This window comes from Anticarsia gemmatalis, chromosome 21 (assembly GCF_050436995.1).
Source record: "Anticarsia gemmatalis isolate Benzon Research Colony breed Stoneville strain chromosome 21, ilAntGemm2 primary, whole genome shotgun sequence".
In the NCBI taxonomy this organism is placed as follows: domain Eukaryota; kingdom Metazoa; phylum Arthropoda; class Insecta; order Lepidoptera; family Erebidae; genus Anticarsia; species Anticarsia gemmatalis.
In genome coordinates this window covers 7,585,524-7,607,052 of record NC_134765.1, presented here as the reverse complement: position 1 = coordinate 7,607,052, position 21,529 = coordinate 7,585,524, and the positions used below count along the sequence as shown (strand labels likewise).

Genomic DNA, 21,529 nt, shown 5'->3' with positions numbered 1-21,529 from the left:
AGTCTAGGTATCTATGTCAGCTTTACCACAGCCCACAGGAGTTTGTATGACTGACGTCAGGTCAATACCACAACATAACTTTATTTAACTTAGTACTAAGCCGAAGGACTTCAAACTTATTAAAGCTTATCATGCTCTGAATTAATTAATTTCACAGATTCCAATCCATCATCGAAAATAAATGAAAAAATAAACTTCAATATATCTATCACAAGTGGATACGATACCATCAATAAATTATTTGTTCAAGTACTTTCCTTTTATAAAAGCGACGAAAATGCGTGAAAACGTCCAAAGGGTGTTTGTCATTCGAAAAACCATTAGCAGGTCCAAATTTGCCAATAAAACGGCTTGACTGTCGAAATGAAGGCATTTATTGTATTCTGCAGTGTAATTTCCATAGTTTATTGCAAAACTTTGGCGACACATACAACTGCTGACGGCTGTAAGTTGATTTGTTTTACTAATTTTGTATTGTAAATTACATTTTTTAGTTTTATTAAGTACAATTTATTGAACTAGATGATTCCTGCGGATTTTCTCTTGTAGGTTCGGTGAAGAAAGACGTTTTTCCGAAAAGTATTTCACGTAGATCTGTTCAGTAACTAATTTGTAAAGCTATAGGTACCAAATGAAGTTTATCGAAGGGATATCTAAAAGCAACTGTATTTTATAAGATCTATAAGGACTCGTACCACTCAATTTGATTTCCTAGAAACCTCTTTTTTCTCTAAATGTGTCGTGAAGTGAACAGATATTTTCTTTACGAATTCTATTTATGTTATTCCCTTAAATAAATGTATTTGATTAACCAAAATCGAGATCTTCGTTCACGTTAGTTCATATTTATGAGACATATTGAACATTATAATGAAAAAAGTTTCTAACAAAATGCTTCGCCACTAAATCAACATTGTTTTGTAATTCAATTCAGAACCAATTTCGTAGACGCTAGGTACTCAACCTCAAGTTCTTTTAGTCTTATACTTAGTATTTCTGAAGTTAGAACAAATATAATTGGAAAAACTTACTTTGGTACTTATTTATCACAGAAAGGTCAATGTACCTACTTCAATTCTTTCGAAAATTTTTCTTCACTAAGTAAATTTAAACAACTTAATCATTTACATATGTAATTATGGAGTCTCTACTAATCACCAAATATCTTAAGAAAACGAATAATTTCATACCACGAAAAGTCGAGCTCCATAAAAAAATAAGTAAGAAAGTAATTTTTTGCCGACAATCTGCAACCTTCATTTTCCTAGATTTTCATCTATCTTCATAATACAAGCATTTTTAACTTTTGTCAACAGCTCGACGATGCGTCAACATGTGGGACGATGGCTGCATTAACGATCAACTATGGGGAGCAGGTATTACAACTCAACTTTTATCACATTTACTTGTTAAAGAACAGAGACAGAACTGCCTGAAACCTGAAGTAGGCATTCTTTCAGCCTAGTGTACGGCTAAAAAATATTTCGACGACGGAATATTGCCAATTTCGATTAACGCAGTGAACATGTTTTCTTACATAGGTACATTACATATGTATAATTGGGAAAATAAAGAAAAAACTGTTCTAAAGTTAATTTTATTACTGGACAGTTTCAACTCAACACACTCAGTAGCGCGATTCTTTACTACAGTCGAGTATCGGCAGCTGGCTAGCTATCGATAATTTTTTTATGAAAACCGAATCAGCGCCTCTAACGGGGAAGGTGTAGAAACTATTTTTGCAGTAGGTACATTTAAAGTGTCAAATTCTCTATCTTCTAGAACTGACTGTAAAGAAACCTACCTAAATCTAGAAACCTGGAAAAAAATTTAAAAATTTTTTTTTTTGTATAGGCAATAATGACGATCACTACTTGGGAGGTGGTTTTGGCCCTGGCAAGCGATGTGTTAATATGTGGGACGAGGGATGCGTCAATGGCCAACTCAATGGAGCTGGTAAGTCTATTTGAAAGTATGTCAATAAAAAAAGTCATCTAGACCCGACTGTCCATGTTATCCGGCAGTTATCTGTAAATTACAATATCTCAGATATTTTATAGTTTGTGTTTATATACGTGTCTAACCCCCGGCTTCTGAGGTACATTTAGCGGTAGTTTATCTATTCAATAGCGTTGAAATTCATACAAAAATGACAGTTTGAATAGATAAACTACAGCTAAATATAACTACCTCAGAAACCGGAGTAAGACATACAGACTAGCATACAAAACAAGAATGAAAGTAAAGCGCACAATCCATCTCAGAATACAAGGCAGCGAGCCATTTGTTGAACGTTGTACAATGTACAATTCAGTCTTACAATGTTTTCCTTGGAAATGTCTCTAGTTGAATAAAAAAATCCGACTTCATGATAAAATAAATGTACCTATAGTACCTATATAAACTTGTACAGTTATTATAGGGCATAATACATAAACATTATGGGAATCGAACGTTTGACACAAAAAGACGTGTCTTTACCTCTGCTCCATACACTAAATAGATACTTCATTTTCAATTCCAAGTAAAAAGGTAAATGAATTATAAATACAGATACAATAAGTCAGTGCTTCAGAAATTCCTTAATAACTAACTTATACCCTTAATTATGTTGAAGGTAACGACGACAACTACTTGAACGGTGGTGGTGGCTTCAACCCTGGCAAGCGATGCGTCAACATGTGGGACGAGGGGTGCATCAATGGACAGCTTAATGGAGCAGGTACGAAACACTTACCATTAAAAAGGAAAAACAGGAAAATTCAAAAATAAATCCGGTTTTCTTGAAACCTAAATGCTGGCCTATTTTGTGTGTCTAATAAAAATAACGTTCGAGCTAGACTTTTCAGAAAAAATATTATTTATTAACGATATTTTAATTGATAATAAGACCAGGTCTGGGTAGGCCTAGTAATTGATCCTGTTATTTTTAATAAAGGTAGTCAGCTTAACTACATATCAATCAATCAATCAATCATTGGCCTGTGTCCATCTATTGCATATGATTCAGGGTGGCGTCAGAGGAATATTTGTTACGAAGTAACATTTTCGTTCGTGGCCTATTACAATAAAAACTTTAACTACATAGGTATACGTTTCGACAATTTTTGCTATTCCTTAGTGTGACAATGAGCATCAACTAGATTTTAGAACGCCTTATTTAATTAATTATCAAATCATATAGGTATTAATAGAATGAAAACCGGTCGGGTTTGGACTCGGAAGTGGGCTAATAGAGTAATACTTGTTTAAACCGTTAAGATACAAAGCTACATCACTCAATATTTGAAACGCTTGTCATGCACTGCAAGATTAACACTAGGTACCTATCAAGTATACTGCTAGTATAGCTGTTTTAGTCGGATTAAACAGATATTGTACATAATTGGAACAACTTAAGCATTTCTGGAAGAATGCCTGTCTATAGTATCATGAATATTATAGACAGGGATTATTCATTTACTCTGATCAATCGGTTTAAGTACACCTATTACCCCGGTTTGTGAGGTACATTTAATTTTAGCGGTAGTTTATCTGTTAAACGCTATTGAATAGATAAACTACCGCTAAATGTATCCCAGAAACAGGGGGTTTACTTTTTGATGTGCCCAGTTGCCGTGGGTTATACTTTGGTACTAGTAAAGTTGCTAAAAACGTTTTAATTAACCATGTCATTCAAAAACGCATCACTATTCAATTAAATCTACACCTTAGGCTCGTTTTAATTTCTATAATATTACAGTTCCCTTCTATTTCACAGGTAACGACGATGATTTCTTAAACGGTGGATTTAACCCAGGCAAGCGGTCTCTGCATGATTTATTTGCGAAATTCCAGAAGCATCGTCACCACAACTAAAAGAAAATCATAGCATTCTGATTACCATTGATCTGAACTCTCGATTACAATTAAATATTGAAAGATATTCTTCTTTTGTATTATTTACTTATTTTAATGATGATTAGAACAGAAAGCGCTTAGTTACGAGCACGCATGCTAATATTATGTACGTACTGGTAACTGGATTCATTTAACAGATTTAGAAAATTAAATTCAGTGTTATAAGGCTAAAGGTAGAGCTACAAATGAAACATAACATTAAATACTATAAAAACTTTATTAGACCCACATAAAATGTGCTAAACGCACAAGATTCTTACATAAACATATAAAAACTCGGTCAAATGCAAGTCGTACTTGCGTATGGTTCCATTTCATGATCGAAACAAGACAGCATGACATAGGTACCTGAATTTGTTACAACAAATCTTTTAAAAAGACAATTCGTGAACTTTGTGAAAAAACTTTAACGAAAAGAAATCTTCATACGGCTTTTAGAGGCACCTATTTCACCCGTCTACCTGATTTTGAAACGCATTTGACAATAAATTCATTACTAATACTAATCTAAATGCTAAATCTATATACAAAATAATGAGTTAGCTACCGTAATTTGTAATTGGACGAAGGCAAATGGTAAGGCTAAAATTTGCTTGGCAAGTATTTTAAGTCTTCTTTGTATCCCTACTTTAAAAACATGCATTTTAGTCATAACATGACAATAATTTTCAATTTATAAAATGACTTTACTTTAATCTGATTTCGTCCGAATTTATTACAATTTTGATGGGATTTAAAGAATTAAAAAGTAAGATTTCGTTATATAAAACTAAAACTGAATTTACATAATTTATACAAAATACTAACATACAACTAAAATTATTCAGAAAAATATATCACAAAAGCGGCGATGATAACACAAAGGCTAAATTTGTTAATGTTTGTATTCCTAAAAGCGGTGGGCAAAGCATTGTAGGAGTTCTTAAAATTAAGGCAATTTGAAATGGACATGGCAATACTATGAGACTTGTACTTCGTAAATAAAGAGATCAGAAACAAAAATGTTAAAAATCACGAAAAGGCAAACATGGACGTGATAAAATTCAGATTTACACACACATCTTACAATATTACACTAATCTTTATTGTCATTATAAAATTGAACAACTTCCATATTTGTTATCACAGCACTGAACTTATCAAATACTTTGACTTCGTTAGTTTTATCCATCCTATTATTTCATCACATTATACTTCAATAGAACCTTTTCATATAGAATTTTCCTTGTCTTTGTGTCTCACACTTTCTAGCCCTGTAAAGGGACACCCTCTTTTCATTTCGCCTCATTTTAATAGACAATATAAGTACATACTATGAGCTAGTTTTAACTATAATTATCATAAATTCTTGTCACATCAATAAGTTAGGTGTTAAAATATTATAAGTAGGTACAATTTACAAAACATCAATTAAAAATAATATTATTAATTAGTTTGTCCATGCCAATGTTCTTGAGCATATTGTGGCAACTCCATGGGCAGTTTGTTGTATCCTGTGTTCAAACTGGGACCAGGATTGTTTGTAGTCTTTTGAGCATTAGCTTGTCTAAACTTAGTAGAGTATTTGTAAAAATCAGACATTTCAAAAGGCTTTGTTTCTTCTCTATAAGGTATACATTTTCCTTGCTCAATAACAGTTAAATTCTTAGGTGACTCCAAAGAAACTGCACCGGGGGATAAAACCGGTGGGCTTTGTGGCACCTGATTAGGACTCTGCATAGCTGAATGTCTGCCTGATGAGATCATTATCTCATATGCTTGTGAGTTTCCTATACTAGATGTCCGCTTCAAGCTTGAACTCTTTTTGAGAAGAGATGCTTCAGATTTCGTTGGCGAATCTAGTGAAGTCTCATACCATTGCTTCTCTTTCACTTTCATGTCTGCCTGAGAGAGAGGTGAGAACTTATTCATGCTTGCAGGGTCATAAGAGTAAACAGACTTTGTGCTCACTGGAGTCAAAGGGTCAGGGTAATGTCTTCTATCATCTCTGATATAATCATCTGTAGAAACTTGAAGCTGCATGTGCATTGGGTTCTTAATAGCATTATGCTCTCGTAGAGGCAATGTGTTAGGTACAGGAACTACTCTTTCCATGGGTAAATGAGGTTGTTCCTGTATGTCAGGTTGAGATCTATGCTGGTATGCATGCATTGGTGGTTCATGTTTCAAATTCTCCAAATGCAACTGATTATAATCACTGTGAGATGTCAAATGATAAGTTTGAGTTCTTTGTAGAGTATTTCTACGTACACCTTCAGGGCGACGCTTTGACTGTACAGGGTGTTGATGAGCTAGTCCTGTTAAATGCTGACTTTGTGCCTTCAAATGAGATGCATATTGATATAAAAGTGGAGTGTTACGCATTCCATTTGGAACAGGATGTGGAGCAATACTCCCATGAGTGGTACTATAATGAGTGGTAATATCTGGATGGCTTGAACTAAAGTGTGTCTCTCGCAATCGAGATACATTATGTGCTTCTGGTGTGTTGTTGCAATACAGTTTATTCATATAATCTGTCGTCATCGTGTGGTGTCTATAAATAGTACCTTGTTGCATATCATTTTGTAAGTTTTCATTCATGGGTTCATGTCGACCAGCCAAGGCTGGGTATGTATGGGACGTATGAATTGAGAAAGTGTCTGTGTTGCGTTCTTGCGGCGGCGACGGAAAGAAGTTTGAGCAGCTAGTTTCTGGACGGCGTACGTGTCTCGAGTGTGCACTCTTCGTCGATACCCCCGATATAGACGGAGTAGACAATCTGTGTGACAAGTTTTTACGCAAATTCGAATCTGAATCATGCATGCGGTCACCAGTAGCGGCTCTGAGACGCCGTGACGAGTTATCTGATCCATCCTGGACGTCGTTACCATCGTTTGATCTGTCAACACTCTTGATACTGCCAAGTCGTTCTCTTTGGGGAACTTCTGGACTTAACGGCGCCTCTGGTGGCATAATACCCGTTAACTGCACTTCTTGGACGCATAGTTTATATAGCTCCTCATTTTTAGCTGCCAGCATCTGCTCCAATTCCTTCTTTCGAGCTTGAAGTTTGAGCAACTTGTCCTGCTTATCAGAATGCAAATCACTACCCATTGTGCTAGTACCCATATTAATAACTTAATAAAAACACTCGAAACTTAAGTCAAAGCAAGAACCACATAAAATAACGAAAATAGTCAGTCGTTAACGTAAAATAAACAAAGAAAATTATAAATTCTTGAGCGTTGACACATATATCACACGCACATCCGCACCCATGTTTGTTTGTAAAAAAAAGTAATAACGTAACGTTCAAAAAGTTTCAGCCAAACAAAAAATACGCTGCAAATGTTTAGCAACGTTTTAACACTATTTTATCGTAAGTTTAATTAATTAAACAATTTGTTACAAATTTTGTGAAAGCTCCTACGTCATAGTAAACTAAATTTTACTATTTTACAATTTTGCTGTTCAGCCGTGTAGCAAAATGTGAGTTATAATTTTTGAACGCATTTCTACGTTTAGTTGCATCAAAAATATTTGATTTTATATTTTTCTATTCTCATATAAAACTTTAGGACCAGAAGACATCACGTAGTAAATGTATGCAATAGTTGCTACAGATCTAAATGTATGTCTTTTATTAGGTAAACAAGAAATATAAAAAATACGACAAAATGGCAATTTTGATTTCTGTTTGACGTTTGACAAGTGACACGCTTATCATCCGCTGTTCATGACTTCACGGCTGATATCATTGGCCATGTAAATTATCACTAAACAATCAAATTAGTAGTTCAGCAGCTCTCAACCCTCCCATACCCACGTCTTTCAGTGTTCCCGTAACCTTACACAAAAAGTACAAAAATGTCGAAGGTATACAAGGCCGTAGTAACTGTTGCCGACAGATTCGTTCCAGGAAAACTCCGGCCCCTCTGGGAACATCCAGCTGGTATGTTCATTTGCTATAATTCGTGACGTATTCTTTAAATAAATACAGGTTAAAATTGTATTGCGTCTTGTTTTAGGTCCTAAAACCATATTCTTTTGGGCTCCCGCGTTTAAATGGGTAAGTAACGCGGACGTATTTTCAAGGCCGCTGTCTATTTATAAAATAAAGACCTTGTTTAAGGGCAAATACAAAGCGCATATTCAATATAATGAATAATTATTAGCATTGGAATGACTTTGTGTGAAGGTGTTTACTTTTACTTCACAGTTTAGTTCTCTCCAGTTATTTGTGGTTTAAAATATTTAGTACCTGTGTGTTTTAATCATGGAACATAACCCTTGGTTCAGAATAAACAAACTTGTTGCTAAGTTATTCATAAAATGTGCTGGTGTGTTAAAATAATGAACAAAAAGAATTAAAGCTACATAAATAATAATTTTAATTCTTATTATTTATCTTTAGGATCAAACATTTTTGGATTAAAAGTTAAACTCATAGACAACATTTGTATTGTAGCATGTGGAGACATAACATAGATAAAAGGTATTAACCCATTTAAAGGGTCATCATTTAACCCTGGATGAAATTTGGATCATTATTTCATAATCTGCATGATCAAACATTTAAAGGAGGGTGATTAAATATAATTTTATGAATAATATTATCAGTTTAAAATATGTTAACTGGTTTCAGAATTAATTTAGGGATTGTGATTAAGTAGGTACTGTGGGTAATTTCAGGGTAGAAAAAAATGTGTAATATATGAATTATACATAATAATATATTATTAATAGATCAAAAAAATCTTTATATTGGTAACACAAAAAAAATATAGGTAGATTGGAAAGACAAATGTTCTTGCCATTGATTTTTCTTTGCAATTTCTAACTTTGTCATAAAAATTCTCAATAAGATCTAATAAATAAACTTTATAAGTACATCACTACCTAACCAACCCACTTTCCAGGGATTAGTAATGGCGGGTCTGGGAGATGTAAATCGGCCTCCACAAAATATATCCATTAGCCAATGCACTTCTCTCGCACTAACAGGACTTATTTGGTCAAGATACTCCTTGGCAGTAATACCAAAAAACTACAGCCTCTTCGCTGTCAATATCTTTGTGCTTGTATTAAATGTATATCAGCTGTTACGAGCTTATGAATACCATAAATCGGTAAAGCCGAAGCCCTGAAGAGTATGAAATATGTTAGTCAGTTCAAATTAAACTTTGTGTTCTTAAGTAGATGTAAAAAGTTTGTCATAATTGCTTGATCAGTCATTTTGTTCAATAATTATTTTATATGTGTCAAGTGATATTTTTGGCTTGAATTATTGTCAAGCTGTTGTGTTGGGAATTTAATTAGGTATATGCCATTTTAGATATGTGTTCAATACTAACAGATATTACTAATTTCATCTTAGTCCCAGTAATCACTAGTAATCTGATTATGTATGGCCAATTTACTGTAGTTCATAGTGACTTAGATTTTGGATAGTTCTATTATTTGTTAAACCTGTTATTTGTACTTGAACTGCATACTTACTTTTGCCAATTTATCGATAGACTTGCGAATAGCACAGAAGCAATACACTTCTGTGCTTCATAGTTAATTCATTTGGTTAAAAGCCTTTGAGCGGCTAGAACCACGATTCTGGGTTGAGTATTATTCACTTGAAAAATACTCTCTTAAGTAATTAATGTGCTTTTGTGATTGTTGAAGACTACTTCTTAGCCTAACAATTTAGACAGTTGCTTTAGTATCACAATATTACAACTGTGGTACTACCTGTCTGAAATCTGTGTATACCTTTCTGTGAACGTCATTTCTAGGTACTCTACAAATCATTATTGTCATCATTTAAGCGTAGTTCACGACGATACTAAATCGTGAACTTGACTCATCATATCATTCACTTTCAGGGGTTGGTGATGGCTGGGTTGGGTGACTTGAAACGACCCGTCGAGAGCTTGTCTGTACCTCAGTCCGTGTCTCTCGCTGCCACCGGCCTCATATGGTCTCGATACTCTCTTGTCATTATACCTAAAAATTACAGCCTTTTCGCTGTTAATGTATTCGTAGCTATTACAAGTCTGTATCAAATTAGCAGAGCTATTAAATACCAACAGGCGCTCAAAGAGAAAGAAACTGCAAAACCAAGTGCGCAATAGATTAGCTGACTTGTATTTTTGTTACTAGGTTGGTAGTTAATGGGGAACATAGTGTAAGGTAGTACGGGGATTAGACAATTTTGTAACATTGAAATTATCTAGTATTATTTTTTAGATTTGAAAACATATTTTTCTTTTAAATCTATTCTGCCTTCTCATTATCTGACGTAACTTGAACATTGACAAAGTGTACGAAATATGGGTATTTTATTATATTAGCTAATTTATTTCATATTTTTATAAGTAAATTATTTTGTAGTGAATAGCTGCACTAGTTTAGCAAATATTTGGGGAAATTAAATTTAAAGTAACGCGGAGATTATAACGAAATTAAAAATGCTATACGATTTTCTAAACATATTTTGGCTAATTATCTTGTAGTTAAGTGGTGCATAAAAGCTATGTAATACGAGTCCAATTCAGTCACAAAATATTCTCCAAGATTGTCTTCAATAAAAAGCTATAAACTGATCGAAAGAAACCCACAGTGCGTCATATTTAGCCTGAAATCGATTGTATACACTCATCAAAATCGGGGAAAAATTAATTCTTATCGTTTACTTTTTACAGCATTTGTTTGTGACTCAAAACTTTATAATTCCTCATGTCTCGTAAAAGTGGGTTTGAGTTCACTCATGCTGATAAGATTGGGAAATCGACAATCTCGAGATATGAAAGATTTTGTTTATATTACTGAGCTCTTGTTCCGATTTCAAGGTAAGATTTAATTTATTTTGTTGCCTAAATAAACAGCTTTATCAGTTTATGGCCTAACAGGTACGTCTGCTTAAAATAAGTACCACTGGAGAAACAATTATCTTCTAATTGCTTGAGAAGAGCTCTAAAGTATTTTTCTTATTTTCAGATAAATATGACGTTCAAAAAGATCTCATACTTATGTGTCTGTTACTCTGGCTAATCTCTTTTTATGTCTTATTTTGTGGCTGAATTGTGACGTTCTTGCAAATATTTGTATCGGTCATATAAAGTGACTGATTAGCGGATGTTTAGTAATTTATTTGGAAAATGTGGTCATTGTTGTTCATCGGAGAATTTGTCGAATAAGATATTACGATTCATGATAATCGTAATCGGAACCTTTTTGATGACCAGTGCAGCAGTAGCTGACTAATCCCATTGTGGCAGTAGGTAAACAATTACCTACCTGTAAAGGACTTTCATAATCTATTTGAAATTTGGTGGCTCCTCGTCCTTAAATTGCCGCTTGATTCGACATTTTTCAATTTATATGCTGCTATGAAATCATAAAAAGATTTCAGCGGACAACATTACCACCGGATTGAGTAACCTTGCGTGTAAAAGGTCATGCACAAGTATTCATAGCTTGTTTTAATTAAGATGGGTTGGTGCTCGAAATTTATCGATAAAATCATTTCCTCAACTGTGATATTTATTACACTACGTGGTTATTGTTACCCAAAACGTTGTTTATATTAATGTTATCACATCATTATGTAAATCAGAGGCATTAAATAGTTTTGTAAAGAACATTTTGTTTATTTTTGTAATACCTTTATAATTGTGAAAATATATATTTTATATTGAAACATCTCTTATTTCTATTTACTTTCTGTTTGTACTAACTTTTTCTCTGATCATCATTAACAGTTCTATGGCCTTCAGTTGCATGTCGACGTCTATTCAAACTCATGCAAAAAACCCTTTCATTAAGTTGACATTTTGTTTTGATTTTATCTTCTATCAATTCAAGTGTCACTTGTTGATAATTTTTATCTCACTTCATAAATCAACGTATTTCCATATTTGTTTATGCTTAGGTACATATTATAAAGTTGGCAGGTATTTATTGATAAATATAGCTAATAAGTGTCATCGATTTATCTATTTTTTGCACGGAGAACGTTAGTTAAGTAGTCTGCGGATCACGGTGTAAGGTGTACCTACAAGTAAGATAAAATACTTATATTGCATGCGTTTCGCTCGGGTTTTGCATTCATCACGCATGATTTGCACGCTGAAAATCCATAATATTTATACTGCAACAAAAATGTGACCAATCTCGACTCAAAAAAAATTGTTTTGGCGCGTGATCAGTCTAACCTTTCAGTCGAAATTACCATCATTCGACTGACCGCTTGTGTGAAGCACTGAAGCAGCCCTAATTGGTGATCGAAATTTGACAGTCAATTCTTTTGCAACTCCTTCAACGTTGTTTTTTCTACTTTAATTTGTTAAAAGTGGGTGGTTTTATACTTAATTAGTTTTTATCATGGTTTTGCTTTTTAGTTTAGAAAAGCTGTAGTTTGTGTAGTGTGTAGTGTAGTGTTTGATTGCTTTCCGAAGCTTGGTCACATACGCACTAAAAGTTCACCACGCTTGGAGGGTGCCAGAATACTTACACTGTAACTTACAGGGTTGGTATTCACAATAATTACTTCATACTAACTGTCTTCTGCAATGTTTACAGGCTCTTGTATTGGCATCGCTGGACAGCTTCAGTCGTCCTCTGGAGGTAGTTTCCACTTCGCAGTCCGCCACGCTTGCCGCCACAGGCCTAGTCTGGACCAGATACTGCTTAGTCATAACACCCATAAACTACTCTTTAGCAATTTGCAACTTCATGTTAGGAGTAGCTAACAGCGTTCAAACTATGCGCGCTTACAACTTCCACAGAAAACATGCTATTGCATAATTTTGTTACGTTTCTGAACGAATATTTTGTTTTTTTTTTTCATATTTTATGGTCATGTTATTCTTTATTTTTAAGATGTCTCATGTCATTCGAATTTTGAAAATCGATTTTTTTTTTGCTGACTAGTCACAAATTGAACAAATTACTTAATTGCTTTGTACCAAATACTTAATTTGCCCCACCCAGTGCAATACTAGTCTATAACAGCATTTAAAAATGCATCATCTTTGTCACAAACTTCCAACTTTCTAAACAATATTGTTACCTCTATTATTGTTTCGTACTGAATAATATCTCGTGATTTTCCCACATTGGCTTATTCAAGGCTGCATAATGAGAACAAGCAAGCCGCAATATCTTGCCGTCACGCCAAACTGAATTGCACTATTTACTTATTTGTCACTAACTTACTTTAATTAATACTTAAGTACGGTACTTATATAACGTTAATCCACTAATAAATGCCAGGAATGCAAATGAAATGAACTGAATATTTAAAAGGCATAATTTATCTGTATATTTTTAATTGAAGCGATTCGTAACCTACTTATTGCTGTTGGAATTCGTAATTTTATAAAAAACGGTTAATTTAAATTTTAATGAGTTCTTGTCGTTATGTAACGTAAATATTGTGAAAATTTATTTGTGTTCCTGATTTTTTATCCAATAGTCAGTATTTTAAACTATGCAAGCTAATTACTAACTAAACTTAATTGTGATTTAACTAATATCTCATATTCTTCTTAGATATACAAATATTATACCTACCTTTATGTTGTGTCGTTCTATACTAAGTGCTAACTCAAAAAAATCGAATATGATCGAAAAAAATATGCTCATTTATATGTGTAGTGGTTTAGAAAAAATATCTCATTGGAAATGTTTGAGGACACATGGATTTCATATGGGATTATTTATTGATATTCTCCTGCTACTTCAAGAATTTTATAATAAGCTTGATAAAAGTACAAGTACCTACTAGTAAGCCTAATAAACACCTCCCGTGCAACTTTGTTTTTAGGAGGTTGATACCTACTTAAGTTTATGTGTCTGATTGTTTAATGGACCCCAATGCTGTCACTAGACAGCAATGGAGGGTTACCGTCATTAAAATTTATAGCATTCTTTGTTTTCTGCCTACCCTTATGGGAAAACGACTTAATTATTATGTATGTTTTTGTAGCATTTTAAGACCCCCAAGGGCTCAATGGTTCATGTGTTCTATAAATAATTTCGAATGAGATGTAGTACTTATATCGTAGTTGTTTATTTGCATGCCAGCATGTTGCCATTGTTTTGTAGAATTAGTTGCATGCTATTATGTCATTAAATTGTGTCTCAAAATGTTTTTGATTATTGCTTTTTATTTTACCTAGAGTTTAGTACATATAGTATAATAATACCTACATTTGCATACATAATGTATTGTTATCCACTCTACAATCATTGACCCTGAATACTTTTTTGCTTAGTAAAATGTTCAAAAGAATAATTGTAGTAGGAGCAAATGATGTTACGCGTTACCTTATTTATAGAGATAAGATTTTTCTAGTTTATTAGATTTTAGAACATACTTGAATACCAATAATTACTAATTATAATGAGAGTACGAGCTCAAGGCTGGTTTATTTAACTACAATAGCAGGATAAAGAAATATGAACAAAACCATCAATAAAATACTAATTCCATTTAATAATACAAAAATAATTATTCTTCGACCATACTCAGCAGCTTCTCCATGCCAATCGGATTGAACGTTCTCCCGTTATCATTGGAGTACATAATAACATTCCTAATGACATAACACTGTAGACTTCCAATTTTATATAACGGCCGTCCTTCCCGCGACTTGCCAACGATTGGTACGAAAGTAATGCCTTTCTCTATGCACCGAGTTTCAAGTAATTCTGAGAAACTCTTCTGTTGTGTGGTAGATGCTAGTACGTCGGCAATTCGAGAAGTTTCTTTAGGTTCGGGCATCACGAAGCGCGGTGGTGGAGGTGGTTCGACGTTGTCCAAGTCAGCGCTGCGGTTCATCATGTCTAACGCTTTACGGAATGCGTCGCGAACGACTGGCTCTTTTAATACTTCTTCTGGGAACATTTTCTGGAATAGATTAAAGATTAAGGGTCAATACTCAATGTACCTGAGGTCCCTATAAGATGAGAAATATAGTTTCGATAATAAGGGGCTATTTTCAGCCTTCATTGTTTGAGAATAATAAAATTGCTCTATTGAACAATACAGATTATAAAAAAGTTTGAAGCATTATTAATCTTAGATGATTAGAGTTGGTTAAGTTAAAATCAACTGGTCGTGTTTTAATGACAAGTATAATAAAATGTTACTACAAATTACTACTTAATATTACGTCAAACTGTATGTATAAAAGGACTGTCATAAGTTTTTTTTTAAGGATACTTAGTGAATCAAGTATTTACCTTGAAGTCAGTATACGAATTGAGCACAGTCGCGTGTGGTGGGTTGGTGTTCAGCCACGCAGCTAGTGCCGCCAGCCACCGCGGCAGTAGCGCCCGACCTGCGATGGCGGCCACCGTTGCCGGTCCGAGCAGCTCCAGCCATTCTACACACCATAGCCATGCCGCTGGAAAACAAATAAATGTGATTAGATTAACGTCTTATGTTATTTTATTTAATTTGTACCCTTTCCGTGTCGATTAACGAATAACAAGTTTTTTTGAGTCAGTATTACGCAACTTGAAGGTCCATAGATACGAATAAAGATTTTCTTTACAAATATAACATATTAGGTAATACGCAAGTCTGATATAATGTATCCTTAAAATCGTGAGTAATGTTTTCAAATATCATCAATAGCGCCAACATCAAACATGCCAATACTATGTTCTTTCTTTAAAATCGTAGTATATATTATATGGCCGTCGATCGTATCGTATTGTGCGCGCATCTGGACACCAAACAAAACCCAACGCCGTTCACTAGTTCCAATGAAATATGCCGCTGTAGCCGATTATCGGCTAGGAGGAAATCGTTCATTATAGATAAAAAGATATTAGCACACTCACTGTTCTCCCTGCCGACGAGCTCGAGCGGCGCGTGCTGCAGGCAGTGGTCGAGCTTGGGCACGATGTGCTGGTGCAGCATGTTGGTGAGCGCCGCGCCCCACGCGCCGCGCCACGCGCCCAGCACGCCGCGCGCCGACCCGTCCGCCGGGTGCCACGCCGCCAGCGCCGCCGCCAGACGGGAGCGGATCAGCGGGTATACTGCTGTGGCGAGCGCGTCGCCTGCGGGGTACATCATGGTACATATTACTTTGTTGTAGATATTTGAGTATCATTTGATTAGAAAATTTTACAATTACTGTTGTAAGCAGTAAAAATTATACTCGGCTACATGTACAAAAAAAAATAAGAAGATAAGGACATCAAACGTATTATTTAAAAACAGCGCTATCTAACTAGATGGCGCTGTTTTTCGCTGTTATAGCTGTCACTTTGGCTAAAGTGATGGCTTTTGAGCCGCGATATTTGATTAGGCAATCTCTTTTTTTAATGATTAAAGTATACAATATTGTGCTTCCACCTCTCCAGATCATAGATCTTTACGCCACTGACGTCAGTGTAGAAAGTAAATAAGCGTTATAAGACGTACCGGCGAGTTCATGCCAGGGCAGCACCCAGTGGTGCAGCGGCTGCGTGTCGTGCGTGGGGTCCCAGGCGCGCACGGCGCCCAGCACGCGGCCCAGCACCGCGCGCTGCAGCACGCCCGCCGCCAGCCAGGGGGGGACCGCCGCCTGCCACGCGACCACCGCGCGGACCATGGGGGCTGGCTCGCGGGGGTTCCACGACCTAACAAATACATTATTAGTCATTTAAATCCCACAAAAAATATAGCCCGCACTGTCATCAGATCTCATGTAGAGCAAAGATACTAAACCTACACGCCCAATTCTAATTTCACATAAGTCGCGGCAAAATACTAGACATAATGTGTCAGTTGCAAGTAAAGAGTTTACAAACTTACACCTTAGTCAGAATACATGGCCTGACAATTTTATTAATACAAAAGCTATTGTATAATAGCAGCGTAAATATAAACATTGTATAAATTAAGTTCAAGCCCATATAAAGCTGTTTAACTACAGAAAATAGTAATACACAATTCTTACTCGGCTGCTGCACTAAGCTGCGGCACAAAATGTTGCCACAACAAACTATTATAAGCATCTTCCGTCAGTAACTTCCTCCACTTCAAGAACGTCGGCAGTGGTTCCTCGGGCGCTACTAACGGGTCCCACGTAGCAAGGAGTGCGGATAGTAATGGACTCACAATGTTACCCGCTATTGTACCCAGGCCGAACATTTCGTATTCCGTTGGGTATGATTCCTGCAATAAAATGTTTATTGTGTTATTCTGTAGTTTAAAGGAAAGTGTTCAGTCCAAACTGGCCAGTAGGTACCTAACATCTACGTATTCGCGGATATGTACGTTGTAGAAACGAATACGTAATACATTACCTAGTTTAAAAAAGACTTGCCGTCTTATATTGCGTCAAAAATTACTCTAACTAATAAGTTGACAATTTACTAACAGTTAACTAAATAATAGATAGTTATCATTACTAAAATACATAATCAAATCTACGTCAATCGTGACATACAGTCAGAGGATTTTTATTAATCATTATTATTTTCTCATATTTCATTTAAATCCACCTACACTAACTGAATAACTGATCTAGCGAAAACTAAAACGAAAATTTTCTTTACCTTTAATTCAGCCAGTACATCATGAGCCGTCTCGAGCGATATATCAGGTTTGTTCAACATTTCCACTCGCTCCAATATGTCCTCCACTTTACCTATCACTTTGTCTTGATCCTGCAGTTTAATATTGCATTCTTCAAGGTCTCTCTCTAGGACTACTATCTCGTCTTCCGCTGATTGTAGCTCGCGAGCGTTTTGGATTATATCCTAGAAAATAAACATATATTTAGGCCTAGTTTTACTGCTAATCAGAGGAGATTCTGACAAACGCTATGATAAAGTGTTGTAAAATTAATAAAATATTTTTTCATATTTTTATTATTTACCGTCAAAATTCTGCTATATAACCAATACGATACTAATTACGAACTAGTGAAATTGGGGCTAAATACCATATATTTTTATTATATGAAATAAATCCAGTTAGATTTTATATGTTTTCTTGTAGATAACTATGAGAGCAACTCTTATATGCCGCTGCACTGTTTTTACACCACCGCCGACCAATTATGGGGGGATTCTCATATTATAACTGTAGAATACCTGTTCGCAACAATCCACCATAAGTTCAAGATTATGCATAAGCTGTGGCGCGGCGAAGTTGTGACACTTGCGGCGCGGCTCGTGCTCGAAGCGCGGCGCGGCGGCGCGCAGCGCGTGGTAGCCGCTCAGCACGCGCCGCTCGCGACCCGTCATGTCGATCACCGGCACGCGAGACAACTCGTTACTGCGGAACAAATATAAAGCTTAGTTTCTAAAAATTTTCAATGTTTTAATATATTGTGTAAAATTTTGATAAGTTTTAATCGTTTCTCTACTCCGTTTATACACGTATGTAGTCAGATTAATCATATCTTAATTTCAAAGGTAGTCAGAAACTAAAAATCAATAACTTAAACCCTTTTCCGGGCTTAATAACCGCCAATTTGACCATATTGCGACTATGTCTGTACCATCAGCATTGATACACACTTCAGTGGAAGATACCTCTGATCTTCTGCATATCCAGGATCCAGGTGCCAGGAAAACCGTCATAGTAAATGTTTAATGGGTGCTAAAGGTCCTCAGAACCCTACAACTCTTATTATATTAACCATAAGTATTTAAGATAACAATTGTTAAGCCACGTCAAAGGCCTCTCGGGCGGCTTGAACAACTTTGAAACTAGGTTGTCCACTAACCATACGACAAACAACAACAAACAATAAGTGTCCAGTAACTAATAATTCCCCTAATACTGTCACATCAAGTCCTACCTGGCGATAGAATGCATCGTGGGTTTACCCTCTTGTATGACGTCAGCGGCGTCGCGGTAGAAGTACCGCCCTTTATGAGACTTCTTCCAGTTGTAGTTCTTCTCTTTACCCCCTTTCTCTGCTTCTTCCTTCTCTTTCTCTTTTAAACGACGTTCTTCCTCTTTCTTGGCTTTTTGCTGGAAAATAATTAGGTGGAATTATTTACAAGTCGGAACGTAAAGATCTCGTTTTTGACGAGTTGAAGAAGGGTCGTCAAAAACGGACTTATACGATAATATAGTTTAAATAATTAATGCAATGAAATTACCAAAGACTCTATCCCAATTGAGTAGTTTTAACAAGGTACTCAATTTTCCAGTCAAAACCCAGTCTTGACAATGATAGTAATAAAACCATAGAAAGTTATGTTAAGGTATACTTACAGTTGATTTCTCAGGTCCATAAGCACCAATAGCTCCTCTTCCCTTGCGGACAGTAGCTTCAATAGGTGCAGAGATACCTTGCAGATCCTTACCTAAACCCATTCCAGGTTGATAACCCATCTGTGGAACAAAATAATTTGTGTTAGTACCTGTGAGATTTGCAGATTTGCATTATTATTTGATTTCTTTGTACATATTGATATCTAAAGACTAGGATGACAAAGTCTATTGTAACATTTAATAAAGATGTTATGCAAGACAAATAAATCATTGTAGATGACCTTTGAAAAACCAAGTCTTGGGAATTACACTGCATATTTCTGTAAATGGCCTACACAAATGTGTTAGGGTGCTCCCACACAGCAGTTATATAGCATTATACAACATTGTGTAACACGATAATAAAACAATTATTATTTTAATAAGATTTTAGAACAAATTTGTTTAAAAACAAATGTCAGTCTGTTTCTAACGTTATATAACTGCTGTGTAGGAGGACCCTTAGACATTGAGAAATTTTATTTTACTTCTTTTGCCTTAGATTTCCAACAATATTGAAAACAATGATAAATGTCTATTATATTCTCTAACCTGTAGCAGAAGCTTGGCTCCAATACCCTTGGTATGTTTCTCCCAAGCTCCAACATTACCGCCAAGGTTGGCCGACCTCATCCCCTGTCCTTGTCTCCTGATGCCTGCTGTCTCACTCTCTGCAGGGTTCTGTGGTTCCTCCTCATCTGAACTGTCTGCTGCAAACTTGGGACGAGATGTGGATGCTTCTGATGTTTCTATTTCTGTAAGGGTTATATGGATGTTAGAAAATCTTATTGTGCAGAAAGATAGTAATATATATAGCCAACTTTAAGCCATTAAGCAGAGCTCCTTCAGCAAAGTACTGTAAATTATGTGTATTTACGTTTTTAGTTGGGTAAAATTTCTCAGTTGCGGAGAAAGAACAGACATCTTTTGCTATGCTGGGGCACCTAATCAGTGTGTATAATACTTTTTCAATCGAAGACCAAAGAGTTAAAACTATTAAAAAGTATGTAAATCTAAAACATGATAGTAATCTTCAACTTACGTTTTTTATTCTCTTCCTTCTTCTTGCCAGCTTGTTGCACACCTCCGGCAACAAAACCAATAGGTGCAGCATAGTCCTTGGGTTTCCGAGCCTTTCTTCTGACAGTGTCTTCATTGTCTTCCTCATCACTGTCCTTGGCCCACATTCCTAGAAAATTACACAATATTATAACTAAGATTGTTTTTCTAATAAAAATTAAATAATACTGTAGCTAAATGAAAACCATTGAAAAGGTCGGACTTTCGTAGTTTGGGCAATCTTTGATATCACATTAAATACTGATGAAAAAGGCAGTATCTACTTATTGTATGTAATGAAACATATTCGTCTATATAAGACATTGATGATATATTCTCCTGTTAAAAATAACATAATCTTATACTTAATAAGGCCATGAACCAAGAAGTCAGCCAATACAGCCTAAGCGAATGAAAATCCAACGTTTTCTAAGGATTCTGATTCAGGCTAACAGCATTATTATGAAATATAATGTAACTGAAATATGTGAGTTTTCGAGTAGTATTCTAGTTTATGAAGTTATATTAATACTTTACCATAAATCTGCTGTTCTTTCTTCGCTCTTCTACTTCTGTTTGGGTTGAATTCATTGTCCAAATCGTAATCGGTAATTTCAAAACGTATTACCTCGTCGTCCGACATTGTTAACAATATAATTAACTGCCGATTAGCTTTTTATTAATATGGTTAATGTTTTCTAGATTTCTGTGTGGTTTCTTAAATAGATTTATTACATTTTTCAATATACTTTTGTATTGAAATGTATCTATTGAGCGAGGCAGACGCGAACTGAATTTGACAGTGACAGTTCGTTGACTTTGACAGTTATACGTTACGTTTGACGATAATAGCCGACTACGACTATTACTAATCGAGTATCTTGTAATACATTGAATATAACATGTCTAAAGCCCAACGCACACGACGCTTGTTTTGCTGCTAGATAGCTTGCTAGAATTTGCCGCTGGGTTCGAAGTTGGCTGTGGTGCTGGGTGCGCTGATGGCTCCCTTGGTAGGTTGGCTTCACACGGTGCTTGTCGCTAGGCTTTAAAGAGGCTTTCATTTTGGAATTCTCGATATTAAATTGATTTCTCAAATTGTGAAACTTGGTTGAGCACTCTTTTGCCGTCACGGTTGGCTTTAACCCCAAAACTGCGTTCCTCACTCTATCAAGAGCCTCAGTTCGAAGACGCTTGTTGTGGTAATTCGGAGTATTTGTTGCATACAAACACGGTTCTTCTTTGTATGCGTCAATTAAAGCATTAATTTGCTCCGGAGACCACCTTTGCGACATATTTTTTCAACAACAGAGCACGAAAAAA

General features: G+C 35.5%; 4 protein-coding genes and 1 pseudogene across 5 annotated transcripts; 3 read left to right on the top strand and 2 right to left on the bottom strand.

The window, feature by feature from the left end:
- The first annotated feature begins 283 nt into the window (after positions 1 to 283).
- On the top strand, positions 284 to 3,902 carry LOC142982272 (uncharacterized). The gene is made up of 5 exons (XM_076128696.1): positions 284 to 445; positions 1,317 to 1,376; positions 1,855 to 1,956; positions 2,618 to 2,722; positions 3,761 to 3,902. Exons 1-5 carry the CDS (start codon positions 364 to 366, stop codon positions 3,856 to 3,858), a joined length of 447 nt encoding a protein of 148 aa, XP_075984811.1. The 5' UTR covers positions 284 to 363; the 3' UTR covers positions 3,859 to 3,902.
- A 196-nt stretch (positions 3,903 to 4,098) lies between these two features.
- sstn (stepping stone) lies at positions 4,099 to 7,180 on the bottom strand. Its single transcript, XM_076128543.1, has one exon. The coding sequence runs from the start codon at positions 7,009 to 7,011 to the stop codon at positions 5,326 to 5,328; it is 1,686 nt and encodes a 561-aa protein (XP_075984658.1). The 5' UTR covers positions 7,012 to 7,180; the 3' UTR covers positions 4,099 to 5,325.
- A 410-nt stretch (positions 7,181 to 7,590) lies between these two features.
- On the top strand, positions 7,591 to 14,034 carry LOC142982425 (mitochondrial pyruvate carrier 2-like). Of its 2 annotated transcripts, none has more exons than XM_076128930.1 (3): positions 7,591 to 7,834; positions 7,911 to 7,951; positions 12,457 to 14,034. In XM_076128930.1, the coding sequence occupies exons 1-3, from the start codon at positions 7,750 to 7,752 to the stop codon at positions 12,679 to 12,681; spliced, it is 351 nt and encodes a 116-aa protein (XP_075985045.1). In that variant the 5' UTR covers positions 7,591 to 7,749; the 3' UTR covers positions 12,682 to 14,034. The 2 variants fall into 2 exon arrangements, with proteins under 2 accessions (XP_075985045.1, XP_075985044.1); XM_076128929.1 differs by lacking the exon at positions 12,457 to 14,034 and adding an exon at positions 9,759 to 11,516.
- Positions 7,958 to 9,752, top strand: LOC142982426 (mitochondrial pyruvate carrier 2 pseudogene; annotated as a pseudogene).
- Positions 14,035 to 14,354: 320 nt separating the features above from the next.
- On the bottom strand, positions 14,355 to 21,001 carry sip1 (septin interacting protein 1). Its single transcript, XM_076128928.1, has 12 exons — positions 20,744 to 21,001; positions 20,190 to 20,336; positions 19,700 to 19,902; positions 19,109 to 19,228; positions 18,687 to 18,862; positions 17,974 to 18,157; positions 17,434 to 17,637; positions 16,833 to 17,050; positions 16,316 to 16,512; positions 15,730 to 15,948; positions 15,124 to 15,287; positions 14,355 to 14,788 (listed from the first exon to the last, which is right to left on the bottom strand). Exons 1-12 carry the CDS (start codon positions 20,847 to 20,849, stop codon positions 14,390 to 14,392), a joined length of 2,337 nt encoding a protein of 778 aa, XP_075985043.1. The 5' UTR covers positions 20,850 to 21,001; the 3' UTR covers positions 14,355 to 14,389.
- Between the last annotated feature and the right edge of the window lie 528 nt (positions 21,002 to 21,529).

Excerpts from the sequence above, each read along its gene's own strand:
- LOC142982272 (XM_076128696.1), top strand. The coding sequence starts at position 364 with ATGAAGGCATTTATTGTATTCTGCAGTGTAATTTCCATAGTTTATTGC. Across the intron at positions 1,377-1,854 it reads CGATCAACTATGGGGAGCAG|GCAATAATGACGATCACTAC; the intron begins GTATTACAACTC and ends TTTTTTGTATAG. Across the intron at positions 2,723-3,760 it reads TGGACAGCTTAATGGAGCAG|GTAACGACGATGATTTCTTA; the intron begins GTACGAAACACT and ends TCTATTTCACAG.
- sstn (XM_076128543.1), bottom strand. The coding sequence starts at position 7,011 with ATGGGTACTAGCACAATGGGTAGTGATTTGCATTCTGATAAGCAGGAC.
- LOC142982425 (XM_076128929.1), top strand. The coding sequence starts at position 7,750 with ATGTCGAAGGTATACAAGGCCGTAGTAACTGTTGCCGACAGATTCGTT. Across the intron at positions 7,835-7,910 it reads CCTCTGGGAACATCCAGCTG|GTCCTAAAACCATATTCTTT; the intron begins GTATGTTCATTT and ends GTCTTGTTTTAG. Across the intron at positions 7,952-9,758 it reads GGGCTCCCGCGTTTAAATGG|GGGTTGGTGATGGCTGGGTT; the intron begins GTAAGTAACGCG and ends ATTCACTTTCAG.
- sip1 (XM_076128928.1), bottom strand. The coding sequence starts at position 20,849 with ATGTCGGACGACGAGGTAATACGTTTTGAAATTACCGATTACGATTTG. Across the intron at positions 18,158-18,686 it reads ACGATGCATTCTATCGCCAG|TAACGAGTTGTCTCGCGTGC; the intron begins GTAGGACTTGAT and ends TTTGTTCCGCAG. Across the intron at positions 15,288-15,729 it reads GCTCGTCGGCAGGGAGAACA|CGGCATGGCTATGGTGTGTA; the intron begins GTGAGTGTGCTA and ends TTTGTTTTCCAG.